This window comes from Pogona vitticeps, chromosome 4 (genome assembly GCF_051106095.1).
Source record: "Pogona vitticeps strain Pit_001003342236 chromosome 4, PviZW2.1, whole genome shotgun sequence".
Taxonomy (NCBI): Eukaryota; Metazoa; Chordata; class Lepidosauria; order Squamata; family Agamidae; genus Pogona; species Pogona vitticeps.
In genome coordinates, this window is record NC_135786.1 from 215,182,526 (window position 1) to 215,202,786 (window position 20,261).

The window sequence follows — 20,261 nt, forward strand, 5'->3', positions numbered from 1 at the left end:
AGGAGGACACCACTGCTGACAAAAAGGCATAAAAAAACAAGACTGGAGTATGCCAAAACTTATGTGACAAAACGACAATCCTTCTGGGAGAATGTACTGTGGACAGATGAGAGAAAAGTAGAACTTTTTGGTAAAGGCCGTCATGACACTGTTTACAGAAAAAGAAATGAGGCATTCAAAGAAAAGAACACAGTCCCTACAGTCAAACATGGTGGAGGTTCAAAGATGTTTTGGGGCTGCTTTGCTGCTTCTGGCACTGGATGCCTTGACTGTGTGAACGGTATCATGAAATCTGATGATTACCAAAGAATTTTGGGCCACAACGTAGTGGCCAGTGTCAGAAAACTTCATCTCCACCAGAGGTCATGGGTCTTCCAGCAGAACAATGACCCGAAACACACTTCAAAAAGCACCCAGAAATGGTTACAAACAAAGTACTGAAGAGTTCTGAAGAGGCCAGCAATGAGTCCAGATCTCAATCCCATAGAACCCCTGTGGAAAGATCTCAAAACAGAAGTTGGTAGAAGGCATCCTTCATATCTAAAGCCCCAGTTTGCAAAAGAAGAGCGGTCTAAAATTCCAGTAGAGAGGTGTAAGAAACTCATTCATGGTTACAGAAAGTGATTGATTTATTTTTTCCAAAAGGGGTTTGGAAAGTTAAGTTAAGAGTTGCCAATAATTTTAGCCAGTGCATTTTTGGGTTTCTGTGTGGGATTGAACACGTGAGTACCAAAACATTTGCAACTGCAATGATTTTCTGAGAGAAGGGTTGCATTTTCTGACAGAATTGCCCACATGAGACAAAATAGATACCTCTTGCAAGACAGACGTTTGATCTCTGTATTTGTAGCAAGACCCTGCAAGGCAGCCTGCAGATTTTACTCTCGGGTTTCCTCCATGTTGAGCAAGAACCTTAAGCTTGGGCACTTCAAATTCAAATTGCTCTCACATAACACCTTGTCACTTTGGTCAGTCATTGTCCTTTTAGTGAGTTCCAAATAGCTTATCCATCAAAGTTGTAACAACTAGAGTCATCTTTGTGGAAAGTGGCTTGAGTAAACTGGAGATCAAAGAACTATCCCACCTTACATACCTGTTTATATATAGGAAGATTTAAACTGCAGTGCTTTGTTGATACTAAAAGCCAGAGGGGTTATTAAGGCACTTGTAAAAGTTTGACCCATGCACATTAAAGTAAAATATGGCTGTGTTCACAAAGACAGTAACAAAAAGTCCCAAAGCCTAATTCTGCTAAGCTTAGTAATATATCAGAGGCTGCATTAGTTTATGAGCATATCTGGCAGTAGAAAGGGATATTAAAGTGATATATAGAATGAAGGCATTTTTTTCCTTAGGAAGTCAATGTTAGGCATACTTGGAAACTTCATTTCCATAAAAGCTAAATGGCCCTCAATACTAGTAGATATTTCTTCAGAATTAAAGTATATGTGTGTATTCATATATATGCATATATCTATGTATACTACACAAAATTCTGCCAAGTAAATGAAAGTTCTACCCAAAAAAAGCACATCCCAGTGAAACGATTCTGTAGTTTTGTTTTAAAATCACAAAATGTAAATGTTCCTGTTGACGAGAAACATAATGGGAGACAAGCTGAAGAGGAACTCCTCTTAAGCCTGAATTAAAGGTATTGTTCAGTTTAGTTAGTTAGCAATTCTTACTGTTGTGTCAGGTAGACAGCTTCCAGATTTTCAGTCCAAACCTGGTAGGCTAATTTGTCCAACATGAACAGTAGACAGTCTTGTATGTTAAATATGTAAATATGCATATTATGGAAATTACTGTTGATTTTTTCACATTATGCACATGAAATACATTACCTGTTGCATTGTTTACCAGTATGTTTCAGCTTTGGCATCATATATGCAGTACCCACTGATCTGAGAGAGTTGGTATAGTTAGGATAATTAATATTTTGGCTTTGGAAGATGGAAACTCAAATCAACTTGTTGATTAATCACAAGACTTATTTATTTATTTATTTTATTTCTATCCCGCCTATCTGGTCGCACTAGACCACTCTAGGCGGCTTACAACAAGCAACAACAACATAATTTTAAAAACGTTACAATTTAAGAGAGATAGAGATTAAAAAAGATATAGAGAGAAAATCGTCAGGAGTTTTCTGTTGGAAAGGCCCGCTTATACAACAGTGTTTTTAGTTGTTTCTTGAACATGCCCAGCGAGGGAGCCGCGCGAATCTCAGGAGGCAAGTTGTTCCAGAGGCGAGGAGCCACCGCTGAGAAGGCCCTATTTCTGGTCTTTTCCTTCCGGGCCTCTCTCGGCGTTAGGCTCCTCAGCCTCACCTCCTGACTTGCACGAGTGACACGGGTAGATCTTGGTGGGAGAAGGCGTTCCATCAAGTATCGAGGTCCTAAACCGTTTAGGGCTTTGTAAGTAAGCATCAAGACTTTGAAGTCGATGCGGAATCGGATGGGCAGCCAATGCAGTGCGGCCAGAGTGGGGGAGATATGTTGGTATCTTCTCACTCCACTGAGTAATCTGGCCGCAGCATTCTGCACCACCTGTAGTTTCCGCAGCAGCCTCAAAGGTAGCCCCACGTAGAGCGCATTACAGTGGTCTAATCTTGAGATTACAAGCGCATGCTTCCTATCCTTGGGCCAATCTATGGTTTTTAGTAAATCCTACCTTTCATAGGAGTTGTGTAGAGCAGCCTTGTATATTGACAATGCATATAAATCAAGAAATAATAGCATTTTAATAATGGCATACATGGACTTCCAGTAACATTCTTATGAGGTAGCTGTTATTTTTTTACCCTCAACTTTTACTGATGCCCCCTCCACCTTTCTAGGAATTTATTATGAGCAACACTCTGTCATTGGATTGGCATGAAAGAATACTGGGCGAATTGAGAAAAATTGCCGAAATCAGGGTGAAAACATTTTCTTTAAAGATAAAGATTAGATATTTTATTATTATGAGATAATGTTTTAACTTTCTTTTATTACTAAATAATTTATCTCTTTGTTATATTTTACTTTTTGTGTACGCACATGAACAAACACGCAGAGTGACAATCAAGTGGCACTGCCCATTTCCTAAATCTCCACCTCTAATTAGCTGCTGTTTTATTTCAGTGTTCGGGGTTATACTGTACCAGGGAATGGGATTCTTAGCATTGCTTGAAATTGTTCATATTAGACACCCTCAGTGCTCTCAGAACAGATTTTGAGCTGGGGGGTTCTGGGAGGTATAGTCAGTCTCTGCCGCCTAATGAATACAGATGTCCTAACTGATACAGATGCATTGATTTCCACTGCACATTTATTGAGGTTTTAAGAAATCTTTATCAGAATATCTGAGTAAGAGGTTCACAGAATATTCCAAGAAAAATGCACATAGTTCTTTGAAAAGGACAGTATAATTTCCTTATCATTATTTGAAACTTCCTTGTAGAAATTTAATAATCACAACCATAAGTTTAGTCTCAACAACAAATACTACTACAGTAACAATCATAACAAGTGGAAGTTCCCCATGCAATACTGCCGCCTCCTCTGATTTTCCTTTCCTTAGGATGCCTAGCTAAATTCCCAGTTTCTGAAAGACTGTAGAATTACAGAACTAAACAGTGGAAGGGACATTATTTAGTTACAGTATTTAAAATAATTTTACCCCGCCTTTCGCCTTAAAAAGGATGCAAGGCGGCTAACATCCTTGAAAGACAATATTTAAAGCTGAAAACAATTAGTATACAGTGGTGGCTTACATCATTAAAAGACAATACTTAAAGCTAAGAACAATGAGTATAAAGAGGCAGCTTACATCATTAAAAGAAAATATTGATGCTAAAACCAGAAGTATGCAAATCCTAAAAAGGAACAAATACTCTGGTAAACATGAGTAGCACTAAAGACTCAGTTGGAGCAGTAGGGTCATTGATTCCAACTCATGCAAAAACAGGAAATGTAGTAAGAAGGATAAATCAGTTTTGTGTTGGAAAAAAGTTCTTTTTTTGTAATACAGCTCTCATAGTCCTCCAGCACACATTGATTGCTTTCTATGTACTGAAAACAATTTCATTAATTAGTTTCTGTGTACTGTTTGCAGGCAGCAATCTTAAATAACCACAACTGCAAGATTTACCCAGAGTATTTGATTTACATACCTAAAAGATCCTGATAAAGACTGGGTAGCAGCCTCATTAACCAGTTACAAGGAATGGCTTTGTTCCTTGGAAAACAATTGGCCAAAACAGTGACTGCATGATTTGCCTTATGTAGAGAAAAATTTTAGGATGAAATCTTAGAATCCAGACCAGTTTGATGGACTAAATTAGAGTAAAATTGGACCAGCTAGGTAATATGACAATCTTAATCCAAAACAAACCTGTTCCAGAGCCATTTTCCTCTTATTTTCTTATTTTATTCTTCTATAATATTTGGAAATTCTTATTACAGGTGCAATTGCTGGTATTGTAGATCAGCCAATGCAAAACTTTCAGAAAACATCAGAGGCCCAGGCTTCAGCTGGACACAAGGCCAAAGGTGTAATCTCTGGTGTAGGAAAAGGAATCATGGGGGTTTTTGCTAAGCCCATTGGAGGAGCAGCTGAGTTGGTGTCACAAACTGGCTATGGTAAGTTTTAATCAAACCATAATTTCAATATGAATTACATCCTAATTCATTGCCAGTTTTATTTCGATTATAGCATGATCTGTGCTTACAAAATGTTAAATCTGCCCTTCTCCCTTTCACTACAGTCCTTTAGTGGGATAATAATCTTACACATTAAGGTTTCTAGATTTTTTGTTACATTCTAATATTTCTTCCAGTGTTTTAGACATATTAGTGATAGAGTGCATGCTGTACATAAGAAAACTAGGATTGCTGCTGAATTTTATGGGAAGTGAAATTAAGAGCAAATGATGTGTCTATATCAAGGCAGGCACTTTTCAAAATTATGTGTATTTTCTTGTATATGAGGCAACCTGACTATGATCAGTGTATATGGACCTAAGACAGTTCAGTGAGCACAGTGCTTTTTTGTTGCTATTGTCAAAATTGACAGTCCATCCACAAAGCTAGCAGATTCTGCATTACAAATATTCTTGGTGATTTCTTACATTGTTAATAAAATTTCTGTAAAAATATTTTAAAAATCACCATCAAGTGACAGCTTAGTTTTACTCACAAAGAGTTAATCCAAAAAAGGAAATCTAACTTGTCCAGATGCAATTTTAACCATCAGCTCTTTTCTGAGAGAACTGAGATAGTTCTATAACTTTCAAGCAGCTGTACGGAACCAGTCCTTCAGTGCCATGGTAATCTCTGTATATTCTACATACATTTAAAAACGCACTCTTGCCAGTTTAGTCAAAACAGGACCATTGAGGAGATTGTATTTAAGGGGTATTAAATTTAAAATGTTTAGAATTTGGACAAAGTAAAGTGCTTGGCAGAAATTAATTTTGAATTGCTATGTCTGTACTTATTTTACAATATTCACAATACCTTCTTCCAACTGGCACAGTTTTCATTATTCACAATGGCTAGCAATAAGTTTAAAAGGTGATACCAATCAAAAATCAAACTACCAACATTCAAACAGCAAAGTAAGAACCCGGAGCTCAAGTTAAAGAATTTTAAAAGGTGCTGAAATGGCAAGGCTTTGTTCAGATGAGAGTTCTGGGACTGGTGGATGACAATTTAGAATACCTGTTTTCTCCTTCCATTCAAACAAATTTTGTGAGGATAGGGGCACACACACATGGTCCACCATTCATCTGAGGGAAGGTTGTCCCTCAGATGCCTTGATCTCAAGCCAAAAAAGCTTTAAAAGCCAACATTGCCAGCTTGAAGGTGTATGCCTGAGCCCCATACTAGGATAGTCCTCTATTTGACTATACTACATTTCTCCTCATTAAATCCTGTGCCTAACAGGAGGCCTGCCTGTTGAGGTAACTGTCAAACTCTGCCTGGAAGTTCTTCCACAAGCAGTTGGGCCCTCCCACCGTTATCACACAAAGCTCCCATAGTTGTTAAGTTAAGCTGGAATGTGTTTTCTGCAGGGGAGGACCAGTGTTTAGAGAAGAGTTGAGGACATGTTCTAAATTACCCTTTGTCAGAGGTGGCTGAGTCATGCTGTAGCATGCTAACCACTTATTCTGGTGTAGCCCCGCAGACATCATGATTCCATTACTTGGTGCAGCACAGAATACTTAAATCAAAGCATTTGAGAAGTTGAAAATACTTTTCTTATTACTCACAGAATGTGAAAGACCTCCTTCTTTAACTAGGCCCCAGTTTTCCTGCTTTAAAAAATGAGTTACTTACCTCTTATATTTGCAAGGCACCATTTAAATTGGATAATGGAAATCTGAATGTCTGAAACAGCATTTTACGTCCAAAATGTTGTACTGCATCTGACTATAGACCATCTGACCATCATACATCACCTTTGTATGATGCTGGAAGTAATGAACTTGTCCATGCAGTTTATTAAAGGTGATAGGACCCTAGGACCCAGGGTTCACAGTGAACCTATAGGCTCATTCCCACTATGCTTGCTAAGGAAAAAAGAAATGGTTTCCATCCAAAAGTCATTCTAATATAACAGCATCTTTCCCTCCCCTCCACTGTATTCTGTGTCTCATTTCCTGAGAGTCTCGGGACTGTCAGGAAAGCCTGTAACACAGCATAGAATGAATCACTGAAACTCATGCACTGGTACTTCTGTCAACATTCTCCTGCAAGCTGCATCATCCTTTTTTCTCAGTTTACTCCCCACTCTCGATCCCCCACATTGCATCCTAGGCCTTTACTGGAGCTCCAGAGAGGCTTTTGAGGTAACACAAAGGGCTGCAGTTCAGGAGGTCAAGGAAACTGCAGTGCACGAAGGGCTGTCTCACATATTTTGGAGGCAGTGCAGGTGTTTTGCACAGTTTTTTCACCTGCTGAGTGATGAGAAGCAGGCTAGATGGCTTGCACTCACCACTCACCCCCGTAAGCTTGCAACAGCTTGATTTTTGTGAAAACTGAGCCTACAAGGATAAGGGTAGAGATAATAAATCAAGATAAGTGAAAACTAGTTCCTTTGAAGCACTGAAAAAAGTAAGATGCTGGGAGATACAATTTAATAGCTTGTAGATTACAGTAAAGGCTAAACAGAGTGTAATAATGGAGAAATGTGTCCCACTGCCTGTAATAAGTTTGAACCACAGAGCAAGTTAAACAGATTGCAAAGGCTTACAAGCACAGTGAAGTATATTCCACCCCCAAGTTGTTACAGAAAACCCCTCAGTTTGATCATTAGTTTGTACAGTACTGGGTGGAGAAGACTTGGGTACACTGAACTAGTTTCACAGTATGCAGGACACTGTACATTCAGTATCCAATGAACAAGAGAGCAAAAGAAGAATACACAAATCATTTCAAAAATAGATGGCAGCGCAATGGTGAGTATTTTGGTTATAGCTAGATCGCCAGTGCGATTGTGCCTAACAAATGAATAAGAGGGTGTGAGACCACACAGAAGTCAACACATGTTCTCTTTTTCTCCAGCTGCAAATGACATTTTCTTTCACACAATGCTTAAAAATCTCAGTCAGCTAACTGTTACAACAGGAATGCATCTTTTAAGCATTACCATCAACTTCCATCTATTCCATGCTGAATATTAAGACGTGTTTCCCTCCACAAAACCAATGCATTATTTAATTTGGTATCCCTTTATAAATGACTCTTAAGTTGGTTACACCCCAGTGCAGAAACGTCTGCTGTGTCATGGGAGAATGCAACTTGTCAAAGCCATTGCACTGCTTGCATCTTAGCGATCAGCCCTTGGTCTGCTGTAACTCTGCAGCATCAGGCTTAGCCCAGCTTTGAGTAGTCTTGTAAAACTTTTATTGTATCTGTGAAGTTTTTACACCCTGCTAATTCTCAGTCTAATGACCATGCCTTCATTTATAAAAATTTACAAGCCATCAAAAAGCACATATGCCAAGTCACCCCTTTAGCTCTGGCAGTTTTGCTAAGAACAAACAGGAAAAGAAGCAGCTCCACAGAGCTCTACCTTGGCACAAAGAAGTACTCTTCATATTTCCGATACCCCAAGAGAACTCATAAACATTTGGAATCCATGTTTAACAGCTGGATTAAGTAACATATGTTGAAACGCAGTATCTTGCCTTCTAATGTTTACTAATCATGACATATACATGGAAGAATTCATATATGAAGCAAGGACGTTAATAGTACTCTTGATTTTTTCTGTTCATACATTGTTAAATGATGTGTTCAATCCTATTCTGAACTGATGGCCCGCAAGAGCATTACGTTTCTGCTAATTGCTAGTATATGACTAGCATTCAGAGTTTTGTTTATTTCTAGCTAATGCTAAATTCCACTAGGGTTAAGTGCACAATAAGTGCACAGTTACTGTATTCTAATGTTGAATGAATTATCTCCGCTAGACTGTCCAGAGATGTGACATCACTTTGGATCTGCACTATTTTATGGACTGCTCTAAGAAGATGACATCACTGCAACATGTTCCTGTTCTCCCCCCCCCCCCAAAAAAAAAAAACACTAGTAAAAACCCTTGTTTCCTTTACCACAGGTATTTTGCATGGAGCTGGACTTTCTCAGCATCCCAAACAGCGTTATCCTCCAAATGATCAACTTGCTGAGCAGGCACCCAACAGCCACGTCAAATACGTCTGGTAAAATTATCAAGACACCTGATCATTTTTATATTCACATTGTTGCTTAATAGATTCTGGCCTGTGATCAAGTTAACAAGCTATTGTTCTAGGAAAAGTCTGAGTTACAACAGTTTGTTATGCTAAGCACAGCGTTAGTGCACAGAGGCCCAGGCTGCAAACCAGTTGATGATCTCCTTGGAGCTTTGAAACTCTGGTGCTAGTGTATGTTTTGTTTATCAAAGATATTATTCAGTTGCCTTCCCCCTGGACCCTAGTGCTCCTTCACATCTCCTGAAATAACAGCAAATTTCTGCTCTCCTGCCACTCTGGGTGGATTCTCTGCTGTCGTGAGAAAAGAGTTGGACAAAAGGAATGTGTTTATGACCATTGATTAGGTCAGCTTGGCTGCAGATGATTAAAAAGTTTTGATCATGTTACAAAATGATGTCCTTTTGATTTAAATGTGAGGTGAAACTTGCAAAATGTTGTGCTGAGTATCATTCCACCTTGGGGGTGGTGTACATACTTTCATGTCAATTTCACTGAGCAGTTCAGTGCATTTGACAATATCCTTCCAGTTCAACCTCATCTTGAATTATTCTTTTAACAGGAAAATGCTTCAGTCTCTAGGGAGACCAGAGGTCCATATGGCCTTGGATGTGACCATTGTGAGTGCTTCAGGCCAAGAACACGAAGGATGCTTGCTGCTTACCTCAGAAGTGCTATTTGTGGTTAGCATCAGTGAGGACACACAGCAACAAGCTTTCCCAGTGACAGAAATCGAATGTCTGCAAAACAGGGAGGAAAACAACCTTTTGAAAGTACAGCTCAAGCAGCAAAGAGTCCCTTGTGATTCAGAGGTAAATCTAGCTAAGCAATTATTTGTATCCTAAAGGAAATAAGTTATTTTACTGTAGTTCCCCTCCCCCTCTTATTTGAGTTAGCAGCGTGAAATCCCTACCTTTCAATAAATGTGTATTCTCTAATTTCAGGTGGATGGAGGGAGAGAGAGATTATCTGAACAGCAATATGACAGACTCGTGGACTACATCACAAAAGCATCTTACCACTTTGTTCCAAGTACTGTAGCTGTTCAAACTTCAGCACGTGTTGCCACTACAGAACCAATTCATTCAACAGTGAAAACTTACCAATATCTTGTTGATCCTGTTTTTGCCCAAGTATTCATCAGTAAATTTACTATGGTAAAAAATAAAGCTTTGCGGAGGGGGTTTAACTAATAATGTTCCATAGAAGGAGTCGTGTTTTTATTTTCAAAGTAACATCTATGCAATTGTTTAATTTAAATTCTAAGTTTCAATCCCTGTGAAAATAGGCAAGTTTAGATTTGTGGACCTGTGCAGTAAAATAACACAATGTTTTAAACAAGAGTATATGTTCTGCTTAGCCAGTACAGAATATGGTGGTTCTCACCCTCTGTTTGAGGCAAACATTGCAGATGCTCAATAAATTACATTGGATTTTCTTATAAACTAGAGAATGTAACAACCGTACAACAATGAAAATCTCATGCTATTTAACTGAAAATCAGACATAGGGTAGAATGAATTTGGATGTTTCTTATGGGACAGGAACACAAATGTGCCATTTTCCTATCCTCTCATTTAAGGTCTGCCAGTTTCTATTATTAGCAAAGTTTATAGCTCAGCTGTAGAAATTTGCTCAAGGCTGCAATGTTTATTCCAGTTGCTCCATCCTATGGCAGAACATTTCCTCCCACTAAGTCTGAAAGCATTGAAGTGGCTGTTTTAAGTTACTAGTGACAGCTGGGTTTTAGCACTGCTCTAACCTTATAATGGCTTTCATTTTGTGACTGAAATTTTGCAAGACTTTAGTCCTTAATATAAACCAGTGCCTTTGTGTAGTTTGGAGAGCAAAATTGTTGACTACAGCATTAATTTATTTTTGAAACTTCCTGCCTGTTGTAATCTTATTTGCTCACCAGATTTTTCCTAAGATTTTTGAATGTATATACTGTTGTGAATTGTTTGGCAATATATAATTATGCAAGAAATGTAATTATTTTAACAGTGAGTAACATGCATTGTGTAAAGCTTTAGGACTGATATGCCTCAGTCCAGTGTTCCAAAAAAAACACACCATAGTTAAAACTCAGTCTCAGAACCTAAGTATATTTTCTTGTGATCATTCCCACTGAAAATAAGGTTTATATCCATGTACTGTGCTCAGAATACTTCTGTTGGTCGTATACCAATCAACATTACTATTCTTTCCAGTGTTACCTATAGGGTTGCCTATAGCTATATTGCTGAATCTGTTATCATCTTAATCTGTTAGCTCCTCACACCCACTGGACCTCTTTTGGCACACCTGATTGTCCATAAGGCTCTACCTTTAGGACTTTCATAATGGCTATTTTCAAACAAATGTGATTTGGTTACATTTGTTTCATAGCCTTGGCTTTAGAAGAATCACTGATGCCATAACAAATAACTTTTGTCAAAATTGGATCAGCAGGTTCAATTTGATGATTAAGGCTATTGTTTGTTTCTATTTGAAAACTCTGTCTGAAATTGTTCTCTGACTCAGCTTTCAGAGCAGAAACTCCATGTTAATGTATAGCTTTGCTGTGCCTCAAAAATATCCTTAAATGAGGAAGTGAAATTAAATCAAGTCATCATCTCTAGCTATTATCTACTTTCCTCTGACATTTCTAGTACTTAATTTGCCACAAATACAGAAAGCTTAATAATATACAGATTTCATTATGCTTCTCATGTGCCGTTTTGTTACAAAGCTACTTCTGCATAATCAGAAATGTGACTTCCAGTGTGAAGTGAGCACATGGGCTGCTAAAATTTCATAAGGCCTTGTTTACCTTAAAAAAACACGAACTTAAAATATGTATGCGTCATTCCTCAATCTTTTACGAGTAATAAAAAGTTATATTGACAATGTTGCCCAAAGACTGATTCTCTCTCTCTCTCTCTGAGCTTCAGTGCAGCTGCAATCATTGAGTAGATGAGGAGGCCAACAAGGATGATCAGGAACTGGAAATCAAGACCTATGTGCAAAGTCTGAAAGAACTGTGCATGTTTAACTTTGAGAAAAGACTAAGGGGAGATGTAGCACTTTTCAAATACTTAGGAGGACAGGCATATAGCGGAGGGGCAGGATCTGTTCTCAGGATCTGTTCTCAATCATCTCACAGCGCAAGACATGTAATAATGGGCTCAAGCTACAGGAAGCTAAAGACATCAAAGTTTCCTGTTAGATTAGTATGACAATGGAGTCCATTACCTTGGGAGGTGCTGAGCACTTGAACACTAGAGACATTCAAGAGAAAAATGGACAACCATCAGTCAGATCTGCTTCGATTTGGATTCCTGCATTTAGCAGGGGGTGGACGTGATGGCCTTATAGACCCCTTCCAATTCATTTATTCTACAATTAACTACACTTTACAGATTAGAAACTACAGATTAGCACCAGTCACTTGGCTACCAAGGCAGTGCACAAGTTAACTGAGTATTGTGCCAGGAAATACATGGCTCCTGGCTGATGGGGGTAAACATTATAGTTTCTCATATCTAGTGAATGCGCACTCCTCCCCCCAATATATCCCATTATTCACCTTTCTGGTAGTCCAACCTACAAGACCCAGACCCTACAAACACCTAAATTGTGCTCACCTTGAGAAAAGGCCCAGTTGGCTGTCTTCATGTCTTGCATAGGCCTAGCTTCCTGTTTGAAAAAGAAACTGCCCCAAGGGTTGCTGGGAAGTTTCCTTTTCAGACCAGAAATTGACAATATTAGTTTGCCTAAGAGGTTAAAGTGTGTGTATGGCTCTCTTGTATGTGTTGTAATCATTCACACTTTTGCTTCACTATTTCATTAAGTCCAGAACAGCCCTTGAAAATATTTTGGCAAAGATGGACTGCAGCCGCATCCCAGCTGTTCTTGGTTCTGCCTTCCTTCCAGCAATGACAGTACATATAGTTCTACATGATGGAAGCTGCTGATGGAATTTGTGTCTTGTGTATATACACTTGAACGTCCAATTTAAAAAGCCAGGAAATTCGTTGAAAAAAAAACCCACTCCAGTTTATGAATGTGGGATATTGTGGAAGTCTTCCAGTCCTGGAACATTAAAGTTTTGTGACTAATATAACTTTTATCTCTCTGCTCAGCTTAACAATGTTGTTATGCTATGAAGCAAAGAATTTCAGAGGTTTTGACATAAGTACTTTATTTCACGAACAATACTATAGTACGTGATGTGCATTAAAGATTTAAAGGTACAGGTCAACCACTGGAACACTTATGTTCAGTTGTCAAGTAACCAAGTCTGAAAGAAAAAACACAAAAATGTTAGCATTAAGGTTCTGTTCTTTTCAAGAGACTTTTTTTCTATACTGCTGTTTATACAGTGGCTGAAATCCTGTTTCTTAGCAAAATAAGTTGTGCTAGAGAAAACCCACTAAATTGGTGGGGATTTGGCAAATCAACTCCTCTAAGTTCTACTAATTAAATGGACCTAACTCTTTCTACAATTTACTTTAACACAGTAAGTGCAACTATAGTAGGTCCATCTGAAACAACAGAACTTACAGAGGTTGACACTAAATCTACTCTAGCGCAACAAATCTAGTGCAACATACTATGCTAAGCAACAGGGTATTACCCAGTGTTTTTTTAAATGCTCCATGACTTCTAGTTTATATAATAAAGGTGTCAAAGGTTAAAGCTTAAAATTACTACTTTTTTGTTTATATACAATGAAATGAAATGCAACTGCATGTACAATAAGCTGCACCAGTGCAGCTTAACAAACCTATGCTTTCATCAACTGAGTTTTGAAAAAGGGCTGAAAATACAAATGCAGCAATATAATTCAGAGCTCAAAGAGACCCTACAGATCACTGAGTCCAGCCCCTGTCAAGGAGGAACAATGAATGACCTCTTCCCTAAAAGACTGGCTCTGCAGGTATTGCTTTTCTTGATCTACTTTCCTTTGCTTCTCTTAAGAAAAGACCAAAAATCACGAAGGGACATTATTATTTATTTGCTTGTCTGTTTCTTTCATGTTTATCCCACTTTTTCTATAATGAGCTCAAGGGACCATACATAAGTTTCTCCTCTCCACTTTCACTCTCACAGCAACTCTGTGAGATAAGTAAGTGTTGGAGTCACGAAGTGAGAAGGCTGATGGGCTTTGTGATGATCACCAGATAATTAGGATAGCAAATAGTCTCTTAGAGATAGAAGTTAAAGAAGTAAGCCACACACAGGGATGTCTGCTAGCAGTGCTCCTGATGGGCGACTAGTCTGAGGAAGCAGAGTGAAAAGTCTCCTCTGCCCTGCCCCCAGGAGGACTGTGCTTTTATTAACCTTACAAGCTCACAGATAGTTGACAGAGTTCAGATAGGACAATGGTTACATAATGCCATTATGATTGGCCCAAGGAAGGGCAATTAAGCAAGCTCTCTATCACCTATGAGAAAGAAGAATGGTGGGCAGTCATGCCCCTCAGAAGCAGCTGTGACATCATCCAGGAGGGTTTGCCCTCTACTGTAGATTAAGCCAACAGTTTAGCAACCTTGGGAATGGTACCCCCACAGGTAAGGCTGAAAATGTGTGACTATGGCCTAATGTCTCCTAGTAAACCCCAAACTTCCTGATTTGTAGTTCAGCACTCTAACCGCTATACAGTACTACACTGGTAATACCCAGAGAAGAGAGAAACAAAAGAACTGATAGTAATCTCAGAAGAGTGAGGCAAAAGAACTCAAGGCAAACTAACTTTCGGCTACTGGTGGTCTGGTGGATGCAAAGCTGAACAGACATCCTGTACACAGTTTGAAAAACGTATGCTAGACAATATCTATCCCACTTGCTCTATAATTTTATTTTCTGGGCCCAACGTATTTGCCATTGTCACTTTTCCTGTTTGTTTTTTTCACCGACACTGCTTTTCAATACAAAGCATATTACATTATGAAGTGGTGGCATATTGAACACAATTTAAAAAATCAAATTTGATTTATTAAAAAATAGTTAGAACTCAATGTTATATAGAAAAGCTTACTGAAAGATGGCTACCCACTCTGTAGCCACCTGGGTAATACAGCATATTGTACTATCAATCTATTTATTCATTCATTTATTTCATTTACATAGCACCCCACCCCGATAGTGCCCCAGCACTAGTCTCGGTGCTTAACAATGCAAAGTAACAAGGCATAACAAAACAAAAATATACTATTATAAAAACAGAGAATAAGCAAATAAGAAAATTAAATCAATATGAAGTCATGATGGTGCAGTGTCTCAAATTATGAAGCAGGGCAAGAGGCCAAAAAGTTCATAATTCTTTGTCAAAAAGAAATGTGCATTTACAATAATTAAACATCTTAAATTACTTGCACATTATCCAAGGATACCTGCCTATGATCAGTCATCAGGTGGCACGTTCTGAAATACTCCAGCTTTTCTCATTTCCTCAAAATCCTTTTGGGGATCATAGGTCCTATAGAACTCTGCATATACTTTTGCCCTGTTTTCAGCTATAAAATACTGAAACAAATAGATACATACAAATAGATACATACAATTCAACAATTTATCTAAAAGTTGAACCAAATATTCCCCATCAGAGACCTTTATGCTTCAGCCAACATCTGTGCAATCTGAATCATTCAAGAATTGGAGTGCATACAAAATACTATCTGAAGTCATACTGATGCTTTAATGAAATACTGCATCTTCATCAAGGCTGCCATTTTCCAGGCATCTGGACTAAGGAGGTACAGCCTCTCTGAATCCTTTGGAATTTATTTCTAGGCAAGTACAGTGGTGCCACTCGTTACGACATTAATTCATTCCAGCGAAATCGCTGTAGAACGAAAACGTAATGCAAAAAGCAAAAACCCATTGTAATGCATTAAAACCCATTTAATACATTCCAAAGGACTGTAAACTCACTGTCCAGCGAAGATCCTCCATAAGGCGGCCATTTTCGCTGCCTGTGCAGCGAGGAATCTGTCCCAGAAAACAGCAGGGGCCATTTTGTTTACCCAGCGGCCATTTTGAAACCGCCGATCAGCTGTTGGAAAATTGTCATTTTGCAAAGAATCGGTTCCCAAAGCAGGGAACCGATCATCGCAAAGCGAAATTCCCCCATAGGAAACATCGTTTTGCGATCACAAAAAGTTCATCGTAATGCGGTTTCGTCATTAAACGGGGCAATCGTAAAGCGAGGCACCACTGTATGCATACCCAATGATACCCAGGGTACTGTAGTGCAGTGGTCCTCAACCCTGGGCCTCCAGATGTTCTTGGACTTCAACTCCCAGAAATCCTGGCCAGCAGAGGTGGTAGTGAAGGCTTCTGGGAGTTGTAGTCCAAGAACATCTGGAGGCCCAAGGTTGGGGACCACTGCTGTAGTGGATACAGTGACGGACTAGGATTCAAGTGGTCTGGGTCTGAATGCCCCCTCAGTCACTGAAACTCGCTGGGTGATTGGAACTGGTAAAACCACCCCTTAAATACCTCATTTACCTTGGGAACCCTGTTAGGGTTGCTGTAAGTCGTTTTCAACCTGACAGCCCATAACAATTGTGCATAAAATTACAAATTAATGTTAAAAGAAAGTGATTTCCTAAACACATCTTGTTCCCACCAACATCTTACCCAGTATGAGACTGAAACCAATACAGTAATGGCAGCACCTATGGAGCTAAAGATTCTGGTACGTTTGGCCAAGAGATTTCTCATCTGAGGTTTTGGTAACAAAGCAGACATGGTGGCGTCTTCTCCTAAAAAGCAAAAAATTAAACCAAAACAGGCTTTTTTATCACAATATCTTCATCAAGTACAAAGAAAAACAGAACAATTTTATTCAAAATGGAAGCCTGTGGAATGAATTTTTTTACTCCTTCATGTGCAGAGGAGAAACGGAGGTGACCAATGAAGGGGCCCCCATTTCCTTTACCCCCCCTAAAGGTGTGTGTGTGCACCCATGCGCAGCTTAAAATAAAACCAAGGTCCCCACGGCCTTCTCTAAGGCCATATTGGTTCTGGCTGCAGAGCCGGAGGTTGGGAGCTCGATTCCCCACTGGGCCTCCTTGGCAGGTGCAGGCCTCGGATGATCCACAGGGTCCCTTCCAGCTCTGCAGTTCTAAGGTGATAATGGTAATGATGGTGAACCATTTTTCCTGCTCTTGGACGCTAGTCAAGCCTCTGATGAAGGGAGACCCAGTGAAGGCTGCCAGGCGGTTCACCCTGGGTGGGAAGAGGCAGAGGAATGCCCTCCCGCGGCAGTACTAGAGGAGACGCAACCACACGCCTGGCCCCGTGCCGGTAGGGCAGAGAGGAGAGGCGCCGCCCGGGCCCAGGACTCGCCCTGCCTGCCCTTCCTCTCCCTTCCGCCTCTCCTCGCCCAACCCCCGACCTGAGGGGCGCCCACCTGGCCCTTCAAGGACGCCGAGAAGCCCCAGGAAACAGCCGAGGAGCGACAAGAGGAGGGCCGGCCGGCAGGGCGACGCTCACCTTCCTCGGCCTAGCCCGAAACGGTCCGCCTCTGTCGCCAAAGGAGCGACGTTTGTCCTTCCTCCTTCACCCTCAACAAGCGCAGGCTGGATTGGCGCACGCGCGTCCCGGCGGCTTGCCTCGACTACGGCAAGCGCTCAGGTCAAACTTCCTCAAGAAGCGGAGCTTCCTCCAACCAAGAATGGGAGGAGCACATCGTAGGTAAGGGCGAGGGAGGGGCTGTTCTCCTTTCTGCGTCAAGGCGTTATTTCTCTTTCCCGCCCCCCCCCCCAAAAAGTAGTGGTGTTGGTCTGTTTTAGCATGTAATAAAGCAGACCAAAAACCTTGTGATGTCTTGAAGAGTAGTAGAGTCATTATAGCATGAGGATTCCTGTATTGCAGTCCCACTTCTTCAACCATAAATGGTGCAACATTTCGTCCCCAAGTGCGTCTAGGGTAGTGTAGCTGCTCGCCCGGAAGGAAACAAGTGTGCAATGGGGGTATAGAAGATGACAATTGCATTATTTATACTAGTAATTAACCTTTGAAGTGTTGATTACATGAAGAGTCTGGCAACGTAATTAACTGTGAGTTGAGGGCTAGCACGCAACTGTTAACGCTTTTTTCTTTAAAATGGCTAGGCTTTTTTTAAATCCCTCTGAATTATCGAAGCAAGGAGTAGAGTTTTGAAAAAAAAGAGTCATGCGGTGGCCAGAGTGATTCGGAAAAGGAAACTTTTTTTCCTGTACACAAGATGGTTTTGTAAACCAGTTTCTGGGTATATAGAATCGAGGTACTGTTTAAACCACCAATTGCAGGCTGAAATTTGTGGATATGTCCCAATTCAGTGTCTATCTTTCAAACCACCCCTTGAAACTTCCTTTTTGAGATCAATGAAGCAGGTTCTAGGATGTGTTTTTCAGTCTGACGGTTGCCTGCTCTTATTTCTGGTGTCCATTGATTCTCTTTTGTATAGATTGTTCTGGTCGCCCCTAGACAGAAGGGCACGGCTGACAGAAGATGGCATTTAGTTATACTAACATGTAAAGGAGCTCCTCCTATTGTAGGTAACCATGTTTGGAGCTGTAATGGTCCTGTCACAATAGATGTGGGGACAGAGATGGCATTCTGTTCTACAGCAGGATTTATTTATTTATTTATTTGTTTGTTTGTTTGTTTGTTTGTTTGTACCCCGCTCATCTGGTCTAAAAGGCCACTCTTTTAGATCCAGGTTGTGTGACCTCTTATCAGAGGTTAGTTGTTTTAAGATTTAGGGCTGTCTATATATAAGTACCAGCCTGCTGACCAAAACCTGTGGGAGGGAAATATTGTCCAGAAAAAGTTGCAGTGGATATATAGGGATGCAAATGCTTTTATATGAGCCTGCAAGCCCTAATTTGTTTAGGATTATAGCCTAGAAGTGTTAACAGCTCTGGTAGATTCCAGTTGTTGTAGTCTTAAAAAATAACTTTTCCAAGTTCAAGGAATAAGCCCTATCAGATCTTTACCACAGCGCCATCCATCATTTTGAACATAACATTTTTTTCTCATAGAGCACACATTTTTCTCATTATGGGAGTGCTCCTTGGCACAAATTAAACTTGAAATGGCAAAACTGCCATCATCTTTGTTAAACAGCGAACACTGTGCTTTAAGAAATGTAAACACAAGTCCAGCTGCTAGTTTCGTTGGACCTATAGTCAAAACCAGGGTTGCTCCTCTTGTGTGAACAATTTCAGACAAACGTCTGTCTTGAAGTTAACATCTGGTCAAATATGCTATAGAATCATTAAGAACAGGTATTTTAAATTGGCAATTAAATAAAATGTGCCCAAAGTAAAAGCATGTTAATTATGATTTTTATTTGTATTGTACTTGATCAATACAGTGCAATAGTAAAAAACAAAATAACACCAATAGGTCACACGTTACTGCAGTTTTATTTATTCTTAATTTTTTTAAACCAAATGGTTTAACAGTTGGCTCTTTATGGAGTGAACCAAGCCGATTTAAAAATGTTTGCAGGATTTTATCAGAACTACTCACCAGCCTGGCCAATACATCAATAGTTTATGACTGCTTGTCAACTCTGGTTGTACAAACATCAGAAAAATCACTGGTGGTTCATGGTCCAAACGGGAAGAGGTGCATGCTACCTGCACATCTGAAGTACAAACTAGCAGGTTTTTTTAAAGTCCCCAAATTTGGCCAAATGTGTTGAATGGATTAGCCACACTTAGATGTATTAGATTACACTTAGAAATGTTATTTTACAACCAAATAATAGTAATAACTGCAGCATTTTTCAAAACACAAAAACAGCGGGTGTGCAACTCAGGTTTGCCTCTTGCCTTGGGGGGCAAAAAGTGCTCAAGTACCAAAAAAACCACAATATTTTATTTTCCTTAATGCTCAAGAGCTGATTGTTGTCTACAAGACGGGCAGAAAAAGGCAAAGTGAGATCTGGCCCACCAGTGCTGAAACTACAGTAGATATATCTATATCATCTATATACTGTATCTTTAAAAATAAAAAAGACAAAAACGTTGTAGCACCTTAAAGACTAAAGGCTGTATGGACAAGTGAAAGCTCACTAAAATACAGTACAGTATAGCAATTAGTCTTCAAGGTGCCACATTTCTGTCCTCATTTTTTAAATTTTTGTTTTGTTTTTGCCTGATATGCCAGCTCAGCCTGAAGCAGCTATCTCTTCTAAATCTATATCTATATATCTATATTTCTGGTGAGAGTGTTGGTCTTTCAGATTTAGGCAGTTCTTACCCTCACGTCAAGGCAAGGGGGGAAAAAGACCTTCCCGTTTACAAACCTCCATAAACTGAAGTTTTTAAAGTTTAGACTAGACTTGGCATCAGTGTTTCCCATTGAAAAATGGCCTGTTTCTACTTTATTGTGTTGTTAGAAAAGAATCTAATTAAGAAATAGTGGATCTCATGTTTCCTCTGCGTTGACATGTTTGAGCTTAGTGATTAACAGAACTGGCAATAGATAACACCATAAACAGTCCCAGTTAAATCTATTTTGATTGAATGAATTTGGT

General features: G+C 39.6%; 2 protein-coding genes across 5 annotated transcripts in view; one reads left to right on the top strand and one right to left on the bottom strand.

Annotated features, from left to right (window-relative positions):
• VPS13B (vacuolar protein sorting 13 homolog B) overlaps positions 1 to 11,633 on the top strand; it is a 495,255-nt gene extending 483,622 nt beyond the window's left edge. For all 4 annotated transcript variants that reach the window (XM_020785369.3, XM_020785367.3, XM_020785370.3 and 1 more), the window contains 4 exons: positions 4,449 to 4,625; positions 8,608 to 8,710; positions 9,303 to 9,552; positions 9,685 to 11,633. In XM_020785369.3, the coding sequence (XP_020641028.3) occupies positions 4,449 to 4,625; positions 8,608 to 8,710; positions 9,303 to 9,552; positions 9,685 to 9,933 (779 nt within the window). In that variant the 3' untranslated portion in view covers positions 9,934 to 11,633. The remainder of the gene's footprint in view (positions 1 to 4,448; positions 4,626 to 8,607; positions 8,711 to 9,302; positions 9,553 to 9,684) is intronic.
• A 1,273-nt stretch (positions 11,634 to 12,906) lies between these two features.
• COX6C (cytochrome c oxidase subunit 6C) lies at positions 12,907 to 17,312 on the bottom strand. The gene is made up of 4 exons (XM_078393614.1): positions 17,142 to 17,312; positions 16,367 to 16,491; positions 15,122 to 15,250; positions 12,907 to 13,022 (listed from the first exon to the last, which is right to left on the bottom strand). Exons 2-3 carry the CDS (start codon positions 16,475 to 16,477, stop codon positions 15,128 to 15,130), a joined length of 234 nt encoding a protein of 77 aa, XP_078249740.1. The 5' UTR covers positions 16,478 to 16,491; positions 17,142 to 17,312; the 3' UTR covers positions 12,907 to 13,022; positions 15,122 to 15,127.
• Positions 17,313 to 20,261: the final 2,949 nt, after the last annotated feature.

Coding starts and splice junctions, on each gene's coding strand:
- COX6C (XM_078393614.1), bottom strand. CDS start 16,477: ATGTCTGCTTTGTTACCAAAACCTCAGATGAGAAATCTCTTGGCCAAA. Junction 15,251..16,366: donor TGGTTTCAGTCTCATACTGG/GTAAGATGTTGG, acceptor TATTTGTTTCAG/TATTTTATAGCTGAAAACAG.